The 22,728-nt window shown below is 48.0% G+C and overlaps 1 protein-coding gene across 2 annotated transcripts in view; it reads right to left on the bottom strand.

The window, feature by feature from the left end:
- The window catches only part of DYRK1A (dual-specificity tyrosine-(Y)-phosphorylation regulated kinase 1A), a 73,350-nt gene that overhangs the window by 24,363 nt on the left and 26,259 nt on the right, over positions 1-22,728 (bottom strand). Inside the window, exons 2-4 of one of the 2 annotated variants that reach the window (XM_004675367.2) lie at positions 9,145-9,341; positions 3,043-3,162; positions 962-1,150 (exon numbers count right to left, since the gene is read on the bottom strand). In XM_004675367.2, the coding sequence (XP_004675424.1) occupies positions 962-1,150; positions 3,043-3,162; positions 9,145-9,341 (506 nt within the window). The remainder of the gene's footprint in view (positions 1-961; positions 1,151-3,042; positions 3,163-9,144; positions 9,342-22,728) is intronic. The other variant, XM_004675368.2, reaches the window with a different exon arrangement.

Here is a 22,728-nt window from a genome sequence, read left to right as displayed (position 1 = left end):
GTGGCGCAGCGGGTTAAAGCACGGCACTGAGAAGCTAAAGCCACTTCTGCATGAGTTCGATCCCCGTCCCGGAGGTTACCCACAGGGTGCGGGAGACCTCTCCTGACCCGCCAGTTGCTCCCCTCAGCAGTGTATTTCGTCAGCCGGCCTGTTCTGCTCCCCACTCTGCCTCTGGTGAAGCCTCTCACCATCCCTGCACCTCCGGCCTGTGCCCCAGTTCTGTATGCACAAATGCATACATTGTTTGGAAAAAAAACCAGAAAATCAGACCACAAACAAAGCAGCTAAGATGTGATAAGAGAGGACGATTTATAAGTGGGAACAGCTGGGGGGGGGGTCCCTCCATGAGAGAAAAGGGCTCTCACAAGTGCTTAAGCTCTGGGTCTGGCCATGAATTTAGGGTCAGTGGCCTTGTGCAGGCGGGGAGGGGCGTGGGTGGAGAAGCGGCAAGCATGAAAAAGGGAAGGGAAGCCCACCTGGGCTCCCCAGGTCCTTCCTGGTGGAAGCTGCCTGAGTGCTCCTGCCCACCAGAATCACCCATCAAGCAACTGGCAATGCTGGCACTGTGAGGGCTGGGAGAGAAGACTCGGGAGACCGCTGCCCACACTGAGGCTTCACATAGCTGGAGGGTGAGTTGGGAGAAGGTCCAGGGCACAGCCCAGGATTTTCAAGCTCCCCAGAAAGTGAGAGGGCCCCGGCTGTGCCAGCTGAGAACGTAGCTTTTCTCTTCATTGGCTCAGGCAGAAGGTAGTTATCTCTAGCACACGCAAAGAAGAGTCATCCACAGACGACGCAGAGCCCACAGGAAAGCGGCAACACCGACCCTTACGGCTCAACCTCAGCCGCTCGCGGCGCAGAGTCGGCTCCCAGCGGCCGGCTGCCCTGGCCGGGGAGGCGGCGTCACCCCACGGCTCAGCCGCCAGCAGCGGGAGCGGCTCCCCCGGCCAGACCGCGCCCTCACCTGTCCGAAGGAGCCTTTGCCAATGAGGGAGTCGATCTCGTAGCGGTCCATCCACTTCTCGCCGTTCTTCACGATGTAGTCGTAGTTGTCGTCGTCGTAGCCGTCGTTGTAGACCTTCCGCTCCTTCTTGTGGCTGGAGTCGTCTCCCTGGCCCTGCTGGTGCCGCCGCTTCTTCTTTGCATAGTAGACCTGAAAGGGGCAGGGGCGGCTGCGTGACCGCGCGGGCAGGGCCTCGCGGGTGGGCGGCGCTCGCGGCCCAGTGCGGAGAGACGCCCTGCCCTCTGCGGGCGGCGGTGCCATTTGGGACATGCAGAAAACCAGCTCATCTCTGAGGTGTGGGGTGAGCCTCCCACCAACGCAGGTACAGGGGCAGGGCCTGAGCAAGCTTCACTTTGACACTGTTGATGTGTGTTATACACAGATGTCCTCTGACCGGTTCAAGCGCCCCGATTTAAGAAGGGGAGCGGGACTGGACCAGTTTCCTACTCAACTAGTAAGCTACAATGTATACAGCCCAGTTGGCACTGATCTTAAGGGCCTAACATGAAACTTTGTAAAATATAAACGCTGATCTAAATCAGCAAATGCCAAACACTTTCATCTGCCTCATGATCACATTCCCTCCTGGGCCCTTCTAGTCAATTCAAACTTTGTATTTGATCTTATAGCAAAAATAAATAAATTTTTTTTTTTTTTTAGGTTGAAGTGTAAGTGTGGAGGAACTCAAAGTACAAAGTTCCTCTGCGAGATGCCCAGTTTTTAAGTCAATACAACCAACTGTTACGTGGAAAAGGCACACCCCCAACCACAAGACACTCCATAAAGGCCATCGACCCTCATGGCTGATCTGCCATACTGGTTTTCTTATGAGCTTCTAAGACTAGTAAAGGTAAAAATAAGCAGTATTCCAAGTAACTGCTAATGAATTTAGAGGTAATTATAAGTCACTTTAGAATTTACATAGAAAAACTTTCGCTTCAACAAAACTACTACTAACGATAGTATTAACAGTAGCTTTGTCAACAACTTATGAGATGTTAAATTAACACAAGTTGTTATCCATTTATTAGATTCTATTTTTAGACACCCCAAATGACTCGATGCATCTTTTAGAACACATTCACTGTGTACAAAATCCATAGAAATGTCCCTTCCACTGAGTTCAGCTTACTTTTTCTTACCACACTGTACAGCAATCTAACACTGGCATTAAACAGCACCAAGGAGTGATGAAACGTCTACATGTGTAAGAGTGCCTCTCTAGCTAAACGCTCGACAGCTGGTCGGGGATAAGCTTGTGGGGGAATGCGGGGTTCTCACTAGGAGAGTAAAGGAAGCAAAAGGAGGTCCACTGAAGAGTTCACTTTATAATGAAAAGTTATTAATAGTAGTGATTCATTTAAAAATTAATGATGGGGCTAGAGTTTAGGCTGGAAGTGGCAATCAAGTTCTAAGAGACCAGAAAAATAATTTTTAGTGGCAAAGCACCAAGTTGTAAGTAATTCAAAGTGCTATCTTTTATCCTGCTTATTCCACTTAAAAGGCTTTCAGATATCTTACAAATGGATAGAGATAAATGAACACACATGAAATTTTAAAAGAACTTAAAACCAAAGAAATACAGAGATCAAATAAACTAGGCCAAGTGCCTGGTAACTGGGTATTAACTGTATCGCAGGGCCACTGACATCCATAGCAGAGTAGAAACTGATAAATCTGAGCGAAGTGCTAAAGCACACACACTTTCACCGCATCATCGGTCCCTCCCCTTTACCTTTTCTTTAGAGAAAAATTACTGTAAAATGGTGACTGAGCACTTATTTTTACGACTTTGGGGAAAAGGAGAAGTCACCCACAATTCATTTTCTGCAGTCCTTGATGATGCATCTTCTTTCTCCCACCTAATTCTTGTCCTGTTCTCTTTGCATGGCTAACTTACCAGTCTTTATAATAACCATCAGCGTAATGACACTGAGGAGAAAACTTCAATATGTCTAAAGAGGTCGATGGCCGCTGCTGACTGCTTCTCCCCTATATGCGACTGCAAGATAGATTCCATTGTAACATATCAGTAGTCTTACCTCATTAATATGCTTGTATGTTTTGATCAAGTCAACAGAAAGTTTTCTCAGAGGAGCAGTTGCGGGGTCACGGAAGGTTTGGGGCATCCGCCTCTGTAACATGACAATATCAGGCATCACCTTAAATAGACAGAAAAGACTAGCACTTTAACTACATACCGCACTGGTATAAATTCCCCCTCTTCTGCAGCCATTTTAAAAATGACAACTGGCCCTCCCTGGTGGCGCAATGGGCTAAGCCACAGCACTGGGAAGCTACCTGTAGCCACTGCAGCACAAGTGTGATCCTCAGTCAGGGAGTGACCCACAGATCCTCTCCTGTCTCCTCCGCTACTTCCCTCAGCAGTGTTTTCAGTGGATCTACCTTTTCTGCTCCCCACACTGCCTGGGGAGTCCTCTCACCTCTGGCCTACACCCCAGCTCTTGTATGCATAAATATATAAATCTTTTTAAAAAATGATAATTATGTGGCCCTCCCTGGTGGCGCAGCAGGTTAAAGCAGAGCACTAAGCTAAAGCTACTTCAGCATGAGTTCTATCCCCGCCCCGGGGGTGACCCACACTGCGCCGCAGACCTCTCCTGACCGCCCGCTGCTCCTCTCAGCAGTGCGTTTCTGTCAATCTGCCTGTTCTGCTCCCCACTCTGTCTCTGGTGAATCCTCTCACAACTCTCACACCTCTGGCCTGTACCCTAGTTCTGTGTGCATAAATAAATACATCTTTTTTTTTTTAAAAAAAAAAGGCAACTATGCTAGAAGATCACACATTGTCTCTCTCGCCGGATTCCAACGAAGACAATCACTGGAGCAATCAATAAGCACGAGACCACGCCCAGCTGCCTGGGCTGCATCTCTGGTTCAAGACACATACTGCAGCCCAAAAAGCCGCCTTTCATGGCACAATTCACGCAAGCAAAGATTTCTTCCCAAAGCCTGACCTGGCAGGCGAAGACAAACCCAGCACTCACAGGTGACTTCCAGAGTCCAAAGACCTGGGTCTAGCTGGCAGGACAGAGCTGGCTGGCCGTGGGGGAGCTGTGTCCCTCCAGGTGCTGCAGCAGGACAGCTCCAAACACTGTGGGGTGCTGCTCGCTAACTGGCATGTGCCCCAGGGCCAGAGACCTGACTCATGTCTCTGACCCAGTAAAGTGGTCCTCCTGTGCCGGACACTGCCCTCCACGAGCCCTCCCCAGCCCTGCTTTGTCTGTCCACAGTGACTATCACGCCGTGCACACACTCCCAGCCCCCTACATACATTTACTCACTCACTGCCTTCTGCCATCTTTCATCTTTCACTACAAGGAAATCCCCCAAGGCCAGGCGTTTGCTCAGTCACACTGCCCTCGCCTGAAGTCGCACCAGGGACATGGCTTTTACTTGTTGAATCACCAATGAATCCATCACACCAATGATGGAGATGACCACCATGAGCTATGGCTAATGAATTTCTTTTAGAAACTCATTTCACTATACTTCACAAGCTCCTCAATCCTAAACCAGGCTCTTCCCATCCGCTAGGTTGTTCAACTCCGAGCTCCCCACTAGACATTTCTAGCTAAGGGATTTTGGTGGGGACAGCCTTGAAGCACCACCCCCACTACCCAGAAGGCCGAGTAGTGGGTTCCCACTCTGTGCCAATCTGACACATGACTGCGCTTGTCATGCTTCAGCAAGGGTGGGGAGGGGGTCCCAAGGGAGCCAAACCTGCATCAAGGTGCCCAAGTCATGACCACTGCCCACCCCTGGGTTACCGCCATGCCCACAGACATGTCACCAGAAAGCCTGCTGGGAAACAGGCAGCCCCCTCAAAGGGCACTTGGGTTAGTGTGCGGGGCACAGCGACAGCAAACACACCCCGCCATGGGCCCAGAGAAGCGTGCAGTGCTGGGGTAGTGGACGCAGCTCAAACTAACCCACATGAGCAAAGCAGCAGCTCAACGGCTGGACAGGGACGTTGGCCAGAACATGCAGGCTCGCCCAGGTGGAGGCGGAAGGGGGAGCCAGGCGGTGTCCTGGGCGCGTCTCCTCACACGGGTCAGCACTGGTCTCCCCCACCGCCCTTAGGTGCCAACGTGCCCCACCGGAGACTCAGCCGCGAGTTCTGGGCTAGGTTCACATGTCTCTTGTCTCGATCCTCTCCCTTGTTAAGGAGGACTAAAGGGGAAGACTCTCCATAATTTTAGGCCATTTGAATAGATGACATTAGTAAGAAAATTCGGATCAATCACTCAAACAGTTCTATTTTTCTAAAAATAAACAGAGGGACAGTGAAGTACGCCACAGGCTCCTCGCACTTACCCTGACCTGCTGTCCGGTGCCCAGATACCTAAGTAACGAACAGACGTTGGGGACAGCATGTGGCCTGAAGCCCGTGCACTGGGCGCAGGGGTGCAGCCCCCTCAGGCTTCCTGTTTCACCCTGCCGGCCTGGGCGCCGGCACTGTCCCTCTGCGAGGCATCTACTCCGCAAGCCCATCTGGGATGATGATGTGCAGCTCCCTGGCGGGTTCCACAAAACCAGAGCTACACAGGAGTTCACTGCCACGGTGAGCAGGTGGCGGGAAGCTGACTGTGGTTAGGAGCAAGAGCAACACTGAAGAGCTCAGTGAAGGCCAGGCCGCGGCGTAGGGGGCGGCGCCGCCCCAGTGTGGGCCTGCGCCTCACGGGCGCGTGTGTGGGTCTGCCGCCGGCCGAGACAACAGGTCACACTCTTCCAGCACTTTACAAACATAAGAGTGGAGTCTCTGGTGCCAAATTACCTGGCCACGGCCCCAGAGCCAGGCAGAGGGCAGGCGCGAGAGGGCGGGCTGTCTCCGCTCGTCGGGACTCCGGGCCCTCCCTGTCCACGCTTAAGCCCACTCTACCTTCTTTTGGCTATTTGTTGGGCAAAATAGCTGAGTCGTGCACAGTGAGTACCAATAAAATAAGCATATGTACTTATTGGAATTCGTTAAGTATAAAACTCCGTATTTGCTCTTTTAATTCAGTCATCTGCAATTCCACTGCTATTTCAGACACCTGAAATGGAAACAGGCGGAAGTAGCTTTACAGGAGTCACTATATTCACTCAAAATACCAAAACCATACAATCAGGGAAACCATTTTAACTGTCTGGTACATACATGAAATTGGATATACACAGAACTCCGTGTCGAAGCATGCCCATGTGCTTGGCATGGCAAAATGTCGCTGACTCCCTCCACGACAGACCAGACTTGCTCACAAGGCCAGATCAATAGCTAATTCTAAATACATTATTTTTCTTATCTACTTTTGGCAACACAAATTAAAACAGATACTGTCCGTCTACAGAAACTGGACTTCAGACCAGACTGTTATTTCAGAGCTTCAAATGGTGCCTTGTACACAGAAAGGGATCAAAATATGTGAAACGAACAAATTCACGCCGACAAAATAAGTAACACACCCTTCACTAGGTTTCTTTGCGATTTCACGTTAGGTAATCAAACTTTGTGTGCTGCCATAAGCACAGCTCCAGATGAGGACACGTTTCCAACTCCCGGGTCACAGCCACACGAAGGCCCAGGCCGGCCCTACGCACCACCCGGTGCTTTCTCCACTCCCTGCTTCTTGCAGTCAGAAGGCAGCGTGAGGCCACCAGCCCCCTCCCTGCTTCCCCAGCGGGCGAAAAGCCCAAAAGCCCAAGGTGTTCAGAGGGCCACGCTGCTCGCCAAGCCGCAGATGGGGAGCCCCTCTCAGTGCGCCCCCCGCAGGGTATCCTCCCTGCCAAAAGGAAAGTGGACGTGCCACCCCTTGTGCCTCCTGAGGCGCTCAGAGGGAGAAAAGGCCACACCCCGCCCTTCACACCTCGCGGCTCACAACTCCCACGTGGAGTGGAGAGTGAAGGCCTTTTTCCTGAAAGGATTCCATGGTGTGAACTCCAGAATGTACTCAAAAATGTATTTTACTTAATTTTTCCTTCTGTAGGAAAAATTAAGTAACGGAGGGCCACAACTCTGCTCTGCTTGCCGGCTGTTCTGCGCCACCAAGAAAGCTGGCAGCCGGTCAAGCGCCAGTCAGGGCCCGAGGGGTGTGGACGCGCGGCCCAGAGACCGGCAGGCCCAGTCCAACCGCGCTTCTCTGCGTCCACACTACTGCACTTCCTGTGGCCTAAATTTATCTTTTGAACAAAACCACATTTAAACTTGTACCAAATGCATTCACGTAAGACCAACTAACTAGCAGAAATAAAACGTTAAAGGCAGTTTGTCTCAACTTACTTGCACAACAAACCTGATTCAGAAGACACTGATGGGATATGATCAACCAGGGCAAACTGCAAACCAATAATGAAAACTAGAAGGCACGTGGGGTGCGGGGTCCTGTCTCAGGTCCCCATCTTACATCCGGGGAACCCACAGTGGGCTCACGTGACTGGACTCGAGGTGCACGTCACACGACCAGCCGAAGCCGCCACACGCACCGCCTTCCCCCTCAGCACAGCGCCGGTGCAGCCCACCAGCACGCTGAGGAAGTCTCCACCCGTGAGCACCCAATCAGACCCAGAGATTTCTGAGGTCTGGCAGAACACTGTTACTTACAAGACAGTCTTTTATAACATATGAATCTTTAGAAATATTTTACATCGTGAAATGGAAATACTAAATGAATCATCTCTTACTTTAAAATAATCCACAGACAAATAAGATATTAGTTGTGTCTAAAAATAGGTAATTTGCTAACTAAATTATCTTTTACAATACTATAGCCATAAAAATAACTTTGAAAGACTAGAACACTTTCGAGCCGCCACAGATGCCAGGTGCTGGAGCTGAAAGGGTGATGCAGGGGGAGGAAGGAGGCTGCTCACACGCTAGAGAAATCCAAACGGGGCCCAGGTCTTTCAGCAGCAGACCTGATTAAAAACAGGCACCTGCATGATGGGCTGCTTGGAGCAGCCGGATGAAGCCACACCCACTCTCCTTGTCAACGGCACCATGGCAACAGGTCACTGTGCTAGTATTACTTTGGGGCACGCACACAATTTTCTCCTAGCACAAAATTAATCACTTTCCAAACTTCAGTGCTCTGACCAACTGTTCCAACTGTCACACAGAGAACTTCTCGATTTACTCCATTAAACAAGTTCTTAAGTCTTCCCTCATTTACCTTGGTAGCAGTCTGACTGGGAATGCCAGTCACAGGCGACATACACCTCGGGATGCCATGCCAGCGTAGTGACTGACCGCTCTGGCAGCGCACGAGGGTGCCCTGCCCCTTCATGCTGTCACCTGCTCAGAGAAACTACGTTACTGGATTATTGCGCCTCCAAACAATCCAGCGCAAGAAATGCTCTTAGTGTTTCTTCATTTTTGATGATCACTCGTGACCTAAATAAGCAGTGCCGACCCAAATTCCTGAGTACGTGGAAAAGCAGCCGCTAGAGTGCTCAGCACACCCTCAATGCCACAGGAGAAGACTTTTAAAAACACGACTAGTAAGATGCTCTCCCTATCCAAAATCAACACAGTGAACACAGCTAGTTAGGAAGCTAGTGAAGTGCACGCACATTCCATGTGAGATACCCGGCCCTGGCACACCCCCCCGAGACCTGGCGTGACTCTCTACACGGGATACATGCGTATCCCATGGATACACATTTGCCAAGTCACTGGTCTGAATAGCAGAGTGAACAGGATGGCTAATTCACAGAATACATTTTTCTTTTTAATTTTCAGGAGTTTCATATTTATTTTCATAAATATGTGTGCAAGCAGTCTGCGACAGCATCAAATCAGCTCTCCAAATTTGCTATATAATGGAATCTTACTTGCTTTTTCTATGTAACTATCTACCCATAAAGATAAGCTTTTTTTTATTTAACTATGCTCTTTACAAGTAACTTTTCCCCTCCTTACTACAGAATGATTGAGTATGGTTTTGATTATGACACTATTTTTAATTAAATGAAGTATACAGAGAGTAGAAAAACTAATAAACTTTGTAATGTAAACTTCTTAGTGTCACACTGGGAATCCAGATCCCCCCATGACCTATAAACTGAGAACCAGGGAAACATTTCGCCTGTTCATCATCCCACCACTTTAGAGAATGAAGCATCATCCCAAATCATCGTGAACTTACCTGGTTAGTTAGAGGTTGCTGAATCTGGTCAGAATAAGATAAGGCAGAGACCTGTTGGTCACTTATGTTTGGCTGGCGACGGTCACTGTACTGATGTGAATGGGGCATCTGTCCAGCCATCTGAAGGCCAGCAGCATGGAATGAAAATGACGGTGCAAGCCGAACAGATGAAGGTTTGCATGCTGAAGTCTCTCCTCCTACAACAAAATAAAAGGCGAGGATTAAAAGATGCGTTCACATGCTAACATTCCATCTTCTGACCTGTGCAACAGTAGTGCTTTCAAGACTGTAGGGTGTTCAAGAATGTCAAAAACTTTTAAAACTACAAACAACAATACGTCACAATGCTTGTACGTTAGGTGCCTGTGTAAGATTAAAGTGGAGATCTTTAAGTCTATAACAAGAAAATCTTGACCACTTTTGTAAAGCAAATGTAACAATACTTAAATGTTTATTTTCCACATGAGACTTTCAGCGTCTAAGAGCCATAGTTGTGTGACGTCAGAGTTCTCAAGGAACTCTCCAGGGAGTCCACTTCTCAGACACCAGCTCAAAAGCTCGCTGCCGGAGTGCAGCTTTGGGCCCGGTAAGTGCAGGCAGTCTGACCCCAGACTGTCCTAGTGGTGCCCACCACCGACGCAGATAGTTTAAGGCTGAACATAAAATACACAGAATGCCGGATTCCTCTGGACTCTTCCCACCCTAACCTGGCAGTGACCACCACAATGAGCTGTCAGTAAGTGTCCCACAGAAAGGGGGGGCCACAGGCATGACCTTACCGTGGGAAATGGAAAATGAGCACACTGATCCCAAAAGTATCTGGTAGCTAACTAATACTCGTTAATTCTCCCTTAAAAAGTTCTTTCTTATATGGTCAACCAAGCCTGCATCTACAATCAAAGCCAAAATGTAAATTTCAAGTCCCTAAACTATGTGTCAGGAAGAGCTGTGTCTTCCTGAAAGAACTCAGAAGCTCCCCCCTCACAGGTGGCCGTGGTGTTCAGCCAGTGTGCCTTTCCTGAGACACAGGACAGCCTTGGTCCAGCAGCGAAGAGCCCCGACTCCTAGGCAGGGCAGAGCAGCTTGAAATTTCAGTCCAAGCAGCCCCTCCGTGTGGCCTCGCACACCTCACTTGCTGATGAAGGCTGCACGCCCCCGCGAAGGCCGCGGGGCTTGCAAGCACTGAGAACAGCTCTGCTTAGGGCACAGAAGGTGCTGGTGAAGGAACACAGACATTGCCCAGAGGGCAGACTGAGGAGCGCCCCCCCGGCCCCCAAGTTCCACTTCTGCTTCAGACGGTGGCAGATTCTCCTTTCCAGTGTCAGCGTCACTGCTCTGGGCACCAGCTGCAGAGCTCCGCAGCCATAGAGCACCCCTGCCTGCGGCTGCCCGGGGCTACCTCACCTTCCACAGACACCCACGTATGACTTCTCATTCCCCTTACCCCATGCTCACTATGAGCTCTGAGCATCGATTCCTAGTCGCTCTATCTTTATTCTGCCCACTTGCAACCCCTTATTTCTTCAAGATGACTAGAGCAACCTTCCCAAACTCCAAGTGCCGCGCCCTCACCTCCAGTGACACCTGAACAGCGCCTGCCTTACCACAGCTTTGGACCTCTGCCTTCCTCATTACAACAGGAGGGTCTTAACTGACCCTACAGTACATAGTACATGAGTAGCGAGTATCTATTGGGTGAGTAAAAGGACAATGTTCCTATGAAGTGTGTTGGGGTAACTTCCCTTTTATGTTTTGCTCTCCGCCCCACTGGGATAACTCCTAAACATCTCATTACTTGGTCCAAAAAAAAAAAAATCCATTTATTGAGTCAATTCAGTTATATGGAAAAACTGTCCAACTAAAGAAAAAAAAAACCTGTAGGAATTTATCCTATGGAAATAACTGATTAATAACTGCAAAAAAAATTAGGGAATAAAATGTTTGCCCTGGTATTGTTTGCAATAACAAAATTTGAAGTCCAAACCGTCAAATAGTGGGGGGCTTGGGAGGGAGACCTGAAATCTGCACATTAAAAACACAAAGAACTGGGGAAAAAGACAATTAATACATATATATGAAAAGAACTGAGGCCCTTGATAAACAAATAGCTCTTTTAAATAAACAGTAAAAAGACCTACTTCACTGCTTTGGCCTAAGTTCCCCTTTAGATGAAGTAGAGAGGTATTATTATGCTAATCCTATTCACCCAGGTTTGTTACTCAGTAGCAAGAAACATCACTAGTAGACACCAGACTGGAACTTGGTACATAAACACTGTAAAAGTATTAGCCCCTGTTTCTGTTACCAATGTCATTATTCTACACTGCAGTTAAACTTGCTATAATAGTAGGTAAGCAAGAGTCGAAGAAAGTGCCAGTCTGTAGCATGTAACTTAAACCACTGTCATAAGTGAACATGACTGGGGTACAGTCATCATCCCCAGAGGCCCCACGCCCCTCTCACTGAGAACTGTCTTTAAGCTGTTCCCCCTGCCAGCTGCCAGTGACTGTGCCACAACCAGCTCCCTCACCAGTCGGGGCAGAGAGGCGTGTCCTTTCCTAGTTTCACCGCAGGGTGTGAATCCAGAAAGACACACAAGCATCACTGCCTCCCGCGATGCCGGCAAGTACTTCAGTTACTCGTTCTTTCCGTATGATCAAGTAAGGACACAGAGCCGAGTAAAGAAGCTTCCTGACAACCTGGTTTCATTCCTGAGGAAGTCCGTGTGAGTGACTTCCATTCTTTCGGAAGTCCCCATCGTCCCTTTTAAGCACAGTGTTAACAAGAAAAGCACGTGGCTTGGCCTGTAACAAAGACAAGGGTGAAGCTGCTCACATCAGACCCATTTGGCCACGAACAGCTATTCCGTGTGCTCTGTCCTGGCACCTGCCGTGTGGGATGCAAACCTTCCCGCTAAATCAAAACAGCCATGATATTATTTTAATCCGAGAATGTGTCACTAATCAGGTTTGGGAATTCAATTATGAACTAATATTTAATCCAAAATTATCTCTGAAAGCATTATTTGGAGTTTCATTCCAAAATAATACTTTAAATTTCAAAGAGTATAAAAAGCAAGTTAGCAAAAAGTACAAAACACTCGTTTCTGTGTCCTCTACTGAACAGATTTTTTTCATCATGAGTGTTGCTATAACTTTTTAAAAAGTATATAAAAATTTTACTACTGAATAGTTTCCTTAAGAAAAATGAAGTCACCTTCTCACACCAGTCAAGTCACTAAAACCAACATAACGAAAGGCTGCGCGCAGTGCAAGTGGAGATTAGCAATGCCTGTACAGAGCAACATCTGGGCAGAGCTCAGACACTGAGAAGGTAGTGGCAGGTATCAAGAAAACCTCAAATAGAAACACCTGAGAGAAAACAACTGTGTTTATCTTGGACGAAAGAAGACCCCTGTGCAGCTCCACTTTAGCTAACTTTGATTTCTTTTTGTGGCTAACCTGTTGATAGGAACCACCCTTGTATTAATCCACATTAGATTTTTCAGAAAAAGAGTACAAAAACAATGAAAAAGTTCAAGTTAATTAAAACTACAGCATGGCAACATGAGATGGAGCTGCTGACACCTGCCGCTAGCAAAATGAAGGAGACACTGCCAGCAAAGTCCTGCAGAAGAAACTCGCCAGGCCAGGCGAGGCGAGGTGAGACCAGACCAGGCGAGACGCACCACCGACTGGAGAAGTGCCTTAAGGGAACAGCCAGCTGCACTTGCAAAGGTGCCGCAGATGCACCCCAGCTGAGAAGGGCCTAAAGCCGGGCTCAGGCTCCAGCAAGCACCAGTCCGGCGCTACCAGCACCAAGAACGGAGCCTGGCCACAGAGGATTTGTTCAGTGAAAGAAAACACTCAATCCACGAGGAACATTTAAATATAAAGAAATGGCTAAGAAAGGGAGGGAGGGTGAAGGGAGTGTTTGAAATGAGGTGCCTGCTGGTCAGAAATAAAGAACCATCTCATCACAGCACAATCTAGGGCTGCTGCTTAGGTCAGTTTCTCACTCTTATAACCCTTGCACACAGCACAGAGCCTGGGTTCACAGTATGAGTTAAACAGATACATACTGAAGTGAAACTGTGAATGAGCTTCGCCCTCAGACTAGTGGCTGCCATGAGTGCCCCCAGAGAATGGAGTGTACACACACTCTCCCTACCTACTAGCCAGAACTGCAGACTCAGCTGTCTACAACAATGAAACTGCTCATTAAAAACTATCCTTGGGTTTTTCAGTATGAAATAGTAAATTTTTGTGGTAAGTTTAAAGAATGAGTTAGGAATAAACACATGCACCTCTAGAAGACTCCACTGCTGCCCACCTCGGGGAGCTGGCAATATCACGCTGATCAAACCTCTGAAGTCACTTCTCTGACGCTGGGCAGCCAGCCGCGCAGACCTGCCTCACCGAGCAAAGGGCTCACCGCAGCTAGCCCCGCCGCCCCTTGGCCTTCTGCCCGCAGACCAGTTCAGGTGCCAAGTCGGAAGGGGTGCCTCGCTGAACTGGGAGGACAGACACGAGGGTGCTGGCCTGCAGAGGAAGGTAGCACACGTGGGGCAGGCGGCAGAAAGAAGGGGGTGATGCAGAGGAGAGATCCGTGGACCCACACGAGGGCCCCGCAGGTCTCCAGTCAGACGCTGCTACTAAGCTGCGCCACGGTGGCTGAAAGTGTCCCAAAGGACACTTGGGAGGGAGCTGAGCTGGCCACTCCTAGAACCTGCACCGGACTGGGAGGCAGTAAGTACCGATCAGCAAGAGCAGAGAAAGCCCCCAGAACGCCCCAGATATTCAAGTGACCCAGAAAACCCATGCTGTGGTAGAACTGTGTCCACAGAGAATAGTCCTCTATCCGCCCTATCTGAGACTGAAACAAACTTTGAAGTATCAAGATGATCTGCAAATCAACACTTCTTAGATTAAATCTTGATGTTCAACACTAGCTAGCATTCTTAGTGTCCACAACAATCAAAAATCAGATTTTTCAAGAGATGTCCATCTATAGGCCCAAAATGGAGCTAGTGTCAACATTGACATTATGCTTTAAAAAATGGAAAAAATGAAGAAAACAGCAAATTTTAATAGATAAATAGAAGTTATAAAGAAGGAGCAAATGGACATTCTTGAAGTAAAGAAACAACTGGAAAAACTCACTGAAGAATAGAGTAAGACTGTAGGAAAAATTAGTGGTTGTAAAAACAAAGCAGTAGATTAACATGTGAAATATGATGAAAACTATGGAGAATGCTTATATTCCTGTTCCGAGAAACCCGAAAGGGAGTGAGAGCAAAACCGGGAAAGGAAAAAACCATTAAGATACAACAGTAAATGAGTTTCCAAAGCTCGTTACTAAGCAGTGTCAACCGTCAGGACCCAATAGTCAGTGAAATCCAAGGGAAATTCTCCCCACCTCCCACCCCCAAACTACAGCACTCAGACGAAGTGCTGGGGACCCGTAAGGACAGGGGAACCACTAACCCCAAAAAGCACACATCCAGGAAAATGAAAAAGATCTTTAACCAGGGCAAGTATCCTTCAACAGTGAAGACAAAATACTGCATCAAATGGCAGTGAGAATTCTGCCCTCAAAAAGTGACCCCAGAAGGAAACCGAGGCGACTAAACAGGGAGAAGTGCACAGGAGGGAAGCAGGGCGGCGAGGTGCAGGCAGCCAGGCGCGACGTCAGCACGCCAAGGCGACTGGCTGCTCACGGCAAAGCCGCGCATTGTGGAGCTCGCGGCTACTACGAAAGCAAAACACATTAGCCACAGCACGGACAGCAGAGTTTAAATGGAACAAGAGTGTAATTTAGAGATTATGGACACACATAATAAGCCATTAAGCAGCCAACCAGTAGGAATGACCAGACGGACAAAATGACAAACAACGAATGCACTGAGAGATAAAGTAGAACATTAACTGCATTTGAATAGTTGTGGTATTTTTAGACTAGAATACAAACGCACAGATACTATTTACTGTTTAATAAGCACATATTACTTTGTGAGGTATTATACTACCCTCAGCAACAGGTTATAGATATGCTTAGTTAACTCTACAGTAAATGAATCCTTAGCCCTTTTGATTACAAAATGCAAACCAAAGTGTTATAGCAGAAAGATAATGTCAAGAACTTATTTTTAGAAGCATCATCTGGAACACACACACGCATGCACGCACCGATTAAGTTAGTCACCCAATGGACAGCTGATGGATTCCATAAAGGATTACACTATACACAGTATGTAACATGTAAGGTGGGTACATTTGTATTTCCCCCAGTGTTCTAAAAATAAAATATTTTTAAACAGCAACAATAAAGAAAATAGATAGTACTACCTGGCACTTCATGGGTTATCAGTAGGCGTGGAAATTCCAAATGGAGAAAAAATATTTTTTTCTTATACTATCTATTATATAAAAATTTTTAGTCAGCAATCAACCCCTTGAATAAAACTTTTCTCATGTAGTAGAAAACAGACATCTAGCACTAGGACTCTGGAGAGTTGGGGCAGCAAAGAGCTAAAGCTAAAGAGGTAAGGAATCATGTCCAGGGTCTCCCTGTGAAGCCTCTCAGAGGTCAAGTCTCACCACTGAAAGGGTGACGGGAGGCTCTGGGCTTGCCCCGGCAACTAGTCAGCGAGGCCACAAGCCAGCGGTACCCCTGCATGAATACCGCCAAGGCGCCCCCAGTGCCCAGAGGCCGCCGCCACCTGCCTACTGACTGGATGAGGGCACGCAAAGGCAGGACAGTCACCACCCACCAAGCCTGCCATCACGCCACTTGGAAACGCCAACACAAAATGAAGATCACGAATATGTTGCGATAAATTACATATTCAAGCTGCTGAGTTTTAGGTACGGTTTTAAATGGTGGTGACAAAATTGGCGAAAAACTAAAAACAAATGCTTTACTAGGAAAATACAAACGTAGGGAAAAAAGCAATGTATCTCAGACACAGCCACTACAACAGCGGTTGCTGGTACGAACCACTCACAAAAGTGCGTTTGATGCAAATAAACAGATCTGTGGAAATAGAATGAACAGCTCATCTCCTTGAGTGTAGGCGCCTGGCCCCGGGCACCCCCTAACGTCGCGGACGCTGCTCTCGCACGCACGTTCCTGAACGCTCCCAACCGGCTCTGGGGCCGAGGAGGGTGCCCATCTCTGTGCCGCTTTGCTCGCCGCGCAGCAGAGGGGCCAGCACAGCCGGGCAGCAGAGCACTGAGATCGCGTCAGGGCAGCGCCTCTGGGCAGCATATAAACGCAGGACCAAGTCACATAAATTTCTTTATGGTAGAGAATCAGAAGGACATACGTTATTCTGTCGGTAATTAACCCGGCTAAACTAAGTTCCTATAAAGGCAAAAGCAGCCACCACCAGGAGAACAGTTTCTGGAAGGCCACACGGGCAGTGGTAGTCACCCCGGGAGACAGTCAGGCCTGCACAGACTGCAAATAATGGGCCGAGAACGGGTGTCCCAACGAGGCCTGGTGCACTAATGGCCACTGCTTTCATTAATGTCATCTGCCCCTCACTGAGTTTTACTTGAACAAATACACAAAGATGTCAACTGGTCTACAAAAAAATAATTCAAGTGATCTCACAGACAAGCTATATGAGTTCTATTATCAGTGAACTGAGACATGATTACTCAGATTAGCTGGTCAGTCAGACCCTGAAAGTCTGAAGTAGTCTTTCAACAAGGGAAATGATGACCATGACCACTGAGTTCAAGGTCACCAGCCTGGACTGCAAAGTTGTCCCTGTTCCTAGCACTAGCTGACCGCTGGTGCCAGTCAGGTGACGTGGCCTTACTTCTGACCAAGTCAACATCACCGCCTGAAACACATCTAAATGTAACTTAAAGCATGCAAAACCACTACACCCCTAGTGAACTGGCAGTGACATGAAAAGTGCATCCATGAGTGCCACTTCCTGTTTTCACTCAGAAGATGACCTCAGTCTCATCTGTGGGACTGTTCAGAGAACAAGCTGGAACCATCTAGACAGGTAACTGTGGGTCTCAAGCTGCTCATCATCACCTCCAGGAAGCTTGGTGCGCCTGGGTCCTGACTTTTATCGATGTACCGCTGGTTTCTCTGGAATGTGCCAATCCAGCATGTTCACTTACCAAATCCATGAAAGAAAAATACACTGGGAAAATTCAGTGCACTATAGAGAAGACCCTGGAGTGGGGCTGAGCACCTCCTCACAAGGGCACCGTGGGGACAGTCAGCTTCCTCACACTGCAGGTGGGATAACCCACCGCCTTGTCCACTCATGCTAGGTCCAAAGTGTTCCTTCCCTTGTAAAAAAGTGAAATGCCATGAAAGGTTACACAGACCCATGCCAGAGGACAGGAAAGGTCTGCTCTGAAGTCTCTGTTTAGATCTTTCTAAATGAGACATTTTAATGAACCATAGTTAGACTTGAACTTTGTTCCTTTTCCAAAAATCTACACAAAATCAGAGCAAACACCATTTATCTAAGTTTCTTACCCCTCGTACATGCACACGCACATAGAATGTATGCATGTGTACATAGAAAGAAAACCTGAATTAGCCACTGAGGCACCCTCACTTACCCCACTGGAGGATTTTTCTTCAGATCACTTGACCTTAACCTTCTTAGGACTAGCAGCGGGTTAAAGCTGCCTTCCAGAAACCTCCAAGTACAGAAAAAAGTGATAAATTACAGCATACCTTGAAACTCAATGTTATGACGCCATTAAAATGTCTACCACTGGTGGCTGACAGTCTCCCCTCAGGAGAAGGGTTGGGCACAGAAGAGCCAGGAATACAACACAGGCTGAAATGAAGACCCGCCACAGGCTGCCATTACCTTCAACTTTGTGGCACCCAGGCCTTTTCACAAAGTGTCTGAAGATGCTACTAAGTTTCGGCGTGTAAGATTACTTTGCAAAGAATGCTGCTTCAGTCTTTCCCGATTTTCTGCCTTCTCCCACAGTAGCCACAGCAGCTAAGAAGGAAAGGAACTTCTTTTTCTCTTAACTCCCCCTCCCATCCCAAGCATGAAAGGACCCCACACGCTGCCCACTCACTCCCTATTCTAGTTGAACAGCTGTCAAACAGACAAGATATTTTTAAATCTAGTTAATTACTTGGATATCTATATTGAATTGCAGCATAATACTTAAAATTATCCAGTAACGCAATCATTTGGCTTTGTGATTCCAATTAAAACAATGTATACTTACACGATTTTCCATTACAAAATGCCCAAAAGGCAAGATATTCATCTGACCAGAGACACTTTAAAAGTTAAGCATTGAGCAAATTGTTAACTGCTCATAGTGGCTATAAAATCTAATAATATAAAAAAGTAACCCTTCGTTAAAAGTATATTTATGTAGCAAATAAAACACATCATCTTTGAGCTCATAATTAGTTTTTCCTCATCCATACTGACTGCTAAAGTGGTTAAAATTTGCATCTTAGTTCTGTATCAAAGGAAAACTCGGTCTGTGAGCTGTTACTGAAGTGTTAACAAACACCCTTAAGATGTACAGAAAACTGTCTCAGTACAAACAATTAAAAACACTAAGATGGGCCCCCAGCTGGGGGGGAGGAGAGAGGCAAAATAGGCACAAGATGCACTTCTCGCAAACCAGTGATGAACGGGATATCTTCAAACTCACTAGAAGTCAAAATACTAACAATTACAGATGAGACTTCATGTCTACCTCTCACAAGCGAGCGCGTCCAGACCAGACAGAGCAACCGCGAGAACCAGAGTATGGGCGGAAGAGGTTTCTCTGGCCCTTAACCAGAAAGAATGCTCCCTGAGCAGTTTCTCACCATGACAGAAAAAGTGGTAAAAGACTAGTAACCACCTTTGCTGACTGAACTCTATCCCACACCAAGGACTGGTCCTGTGCGCCCTCAGACCCACAAGGGTCTAAGCAGGCTTCGCTGTGAGGAGAAAGGGGCCCGGTGTGGTGGCCCTCGGCGCTTGTGACTAAGTGGAATCTAGTGGTGCGCAGGGTGAGCCTCAGGCACTCCATCTGCAGAAGCTCTCCAGCACTGGAGCTGCGCTTGAGACAGAAGGGGTGCCAAAGCGCTCCACAGACTGCCTAGAGGACAAGACTGTAGACTCCCTACGAGGAGGAAGGCATGGGAGCCAGGAGAACCTCCCTGTGAGAATGCTCCTTCCCCAAGCTCCCCAAAGCCACACACAGTTCAGGGGAAAGGCGAGTGGGTGGCAGGGGACAGAGTGAACAAACGAACGTACCTCAGGTGTTACACAGGGCCTTAAAATGGGAGCCCTGTTTTGACAAACCAATAGTCACACACTTGGAAACAGTTCCCAAAGTACCTGGGGGAGACCAGACTAGAAGTGAGCACCCTGGCCAGAGCACCCCTGGTGGGGTGCTCTCTGGCGACAGCCCCCAAAGGAGGCTCCTGAACGCCTGGATTCCCGCTACTCTGAGCAAAGGCTCACTCTGCACCATGGAACAAAGACGACAAAGCAGGCTGTGCACCCCAGAGTCTCAGCGCCAGGCTGCAGGTTTGTGCAAAGGGTGGTGAGGGAAGGTAAGCTGCAGGAGTGCACCCCTCCAACTGAGTTCTCGAGCACTGCACTCAACATTCGCAGGGTCTGCAGTCAACTGCCTCCCACTGGCTGCTCTGTGACTGGGCTAAGCCAGCAGGGCGCCCTCCCTCCTGAGAATGGATTAGGAACCTAACTAGCACCACAGATCTTTGTGAAGACTAAAACCTGAATGTTAAAAATGGTATCTGGTATGCGGTAAATTAGATGAATGTCAGATTATTTCTGCTGATGGAATCAGAACTGAGGAGTAAAGCAGACATCAGGCAGGGAAAAGCCACCGCAGAGGAACCAGGTTTCGGCAGTCAGAGCACAGCACCGGGCGCTCTGAGGAGGGAACTGCTGGAGGAGAAGGTGAAGGAGCCGCATGGACAAACACGAGGGGAGCTGACAGGACCTGGAAGCTGAGATATGAAAAATGGGCAAAGGCAGATTCGAAAGGCCACGACAGTGTGGTGTCTGGTGAGCTGGAGGGGCAAGAGTCAAAGGGCACCGCGCTGGGGGGGAACCTCCGTGCTGAGGGGGACCTCCTCCCTGAGGGTCCATGGCTGGGAAGTTCAAAAACTGCCTTTCATCTATTCCCCATTCCCAAGTCCACAGCCATGAAAATTTTGAAAACAAAAGGGAAAAGGGACAAACGAAGAGCAAGGAGAAGGTGTGGCACAGAAAATGGCGAGTTTGGTCTGAGTTCAGAGCAGCCTCAAGAAGCCTCACACACCAGGCAGGTACATACCAGGGAGCACCCCTACCTGGGGCTTCTTCAGAATCCCACCCTTCTCCTCTCCTATGCATCATCAAAGTACTGTCCCGAGCCTCTGCTTTGGAAGGGCCAACGGGCTACTCTGGTGCCTGAGCACAAGAGTTCCCAAGGGCTGAACGGCCCTCCACAGTCACTTCTAGCGCTGACATTTTTAGATCCCCCAGCAGGAATATCAAGCGGTCCCCCAAAGCAAGAAGACCAGCATTTCCCAGGGAACTTGGTACCGCACAGCTCTCACTGAGGTGCCAGTTCTCCGAAACGCCAGCTCAGCAGAGCCCAAGGCCTGCTGTCATCTCCAGCACCAGCGCCGTCCGAGCTCCTCTGTCACCTGGGTTTCCCTGAGCACATCTTAACTTTTATGCTGTTTTAGAAACACTTTTTCCAAAAAAGAAAGAACACTTTTTTGATCCCTGTGTGACACAATAGTTGGATTCTCTTATCCCAATAACAATTACTCAGGATCCATTAATCATGAGTAGATTCATGATTTGTAATTATTACCACACTTTCACAAATGGTCTTTTTTTTTTAATTGTTAATACCAGGCACGTGGCAGACATTAGAAAAAAAAATTTTTCATAATAGTTTATTTTTACATCATGTTGTACATTTTTTTTATCTCAATTGTCATCCCCGTGAGTTTCCCATCACCAAGTCACCCATGTGCCATCACTATAGTCCAGTGTACTTCCTTCCCCACCACCGTTTGCAAATGGTCTTTAAAAGTTGTATTTGCATATCAACACCTGAAAATCTGTGCTAAACTTACTTGTCTCCCTTTCTAGGGATTTACTACACCAGGACCTTCAGCTCCTGGGGCCAACCTGTCATGCGCAAACACAACTGTGCTGTTCAGAGTGCTGTAAAGTGAACAGACAGCAACTTACACAACACAGGAAATTATGCAGAAAACTTTTCATGGATTCAGATATGTAGGGCTGAGACAATTTGGGAACAAGTCCTCACTTTATGCTTAGACATGGGTAATATGGAATTGAATGGAATACCCCACCATATAATCAAAGCGCTGAAAATAAAAATTGATTTTTAAATTTACTTATTTCTGCATAAACTGGGGCACAGGGAAGCAGAAAAGGCAGATCAATGAAGTGCACTGCTGAGGGGAACAGCAGAGAGACAGGTCTGCTGTGCCATGTGGGTCAGCTCCAGGGTTGGGGATTGAACTCACAATTAAGTAGCTGCGACCAGCTTGCCATGCTGAGCTTTAATCCACTGAGCCACCAGGGAGGGCCTGATTCTTTTTTTTTTCTTTTTTAAGATTTATTTATTTATGCATACAGAACTGAGGTACAGGCCAGAGGGGCAGGGGTGGTGAGAGGATTCACCAGAGACAGAGTGGGGAGCAGAACAGGCCGACTGATGAAGTACACTACTGAGGTAACAGCGGGCAGGTCAGGAGAGGTCTGCCACGCCATGTGGGTCACCTCCCAGGCAGGAACCGAACTCATGCTGAAGTGGCTTTAGCTTCTTAGTGCTGTGCCACAAGGAGGGCCCTGAATCATTTTTAATACCGAAAATACCTTTTTCTATTCAAATGACACCAAGTTAACTATGTCAATAACACTCTTTTCTACTTCTAATCTAAAAAGAAAGTTTTCATTTTTTAAGTCACTAAGAAAATATCTTTCAGATGTTTTAAAGAATCCTCAATTATCTAATACCTGAAACGAGGGGAAGCCTTAGTTCTAACATAATTCAATTACCGGGTGCCCTAAAACACAGGCGAAGACCTGGCCTCTTCCTACGGGATGAGGAAGTGGAACAGGTCTCACCCGAACCCTGGGCTGTCATCAACCCCATTCTCCCAGAGACCTTCCTCCTCCATGAGACCGGGGTCCTGCTAGCTTCACCTCTCTTGGCCAATCTGTCAGAAAACAAACAAGTCCGTGCAATAATGATGTAGAAAATGCTTCTTCTGAAGAGTGAAATAAGAGAAGCACCCATGTAACAAAGCAGGCAACCAGTCCTCCACTCCAGAACAAACCAGAGCCCACTGCTCTGGCTGCAGGGACCAGGAAAGCGGGCGAGTCTCCTACCTGCCAGACTGAGCAGAGGGCAGGAGCAAGGCCCAATCAGACCTACTTCTACAGCTTAAAGAGCCTCCCACCCCTCGCCCCCGGGGCTAGAGACCTTAGGGATTGGTCAGGCTCAAGGAAGGGTGTGTGTGTGTGTGTGTGTGTGTGTGTATGTGTGTGTGTGTGTGTGTGTGTGTGTGTGTGTG

Source organism: Condylura cristata, unplaced genomic scaffold (assembly GCF_000260355.1).
Source record: "Condylura cristata isolate star-nosed mole 26May11 unplaced genomic scaffold, ConCri1.0 scaffold00003, whole genome shotgun sequence".
Lineage (NCBI taxonomy): Eukaryota > Metazoa > Chordata > Mammalia > Eulipotyphla > Talpidae > Condylura > Condylura cristata.
The sequence above is the reverse complement of the archived record's forward strand: the minus strand, read 5'-3'. Positions and strand labels throughout refer to the sequence as shown.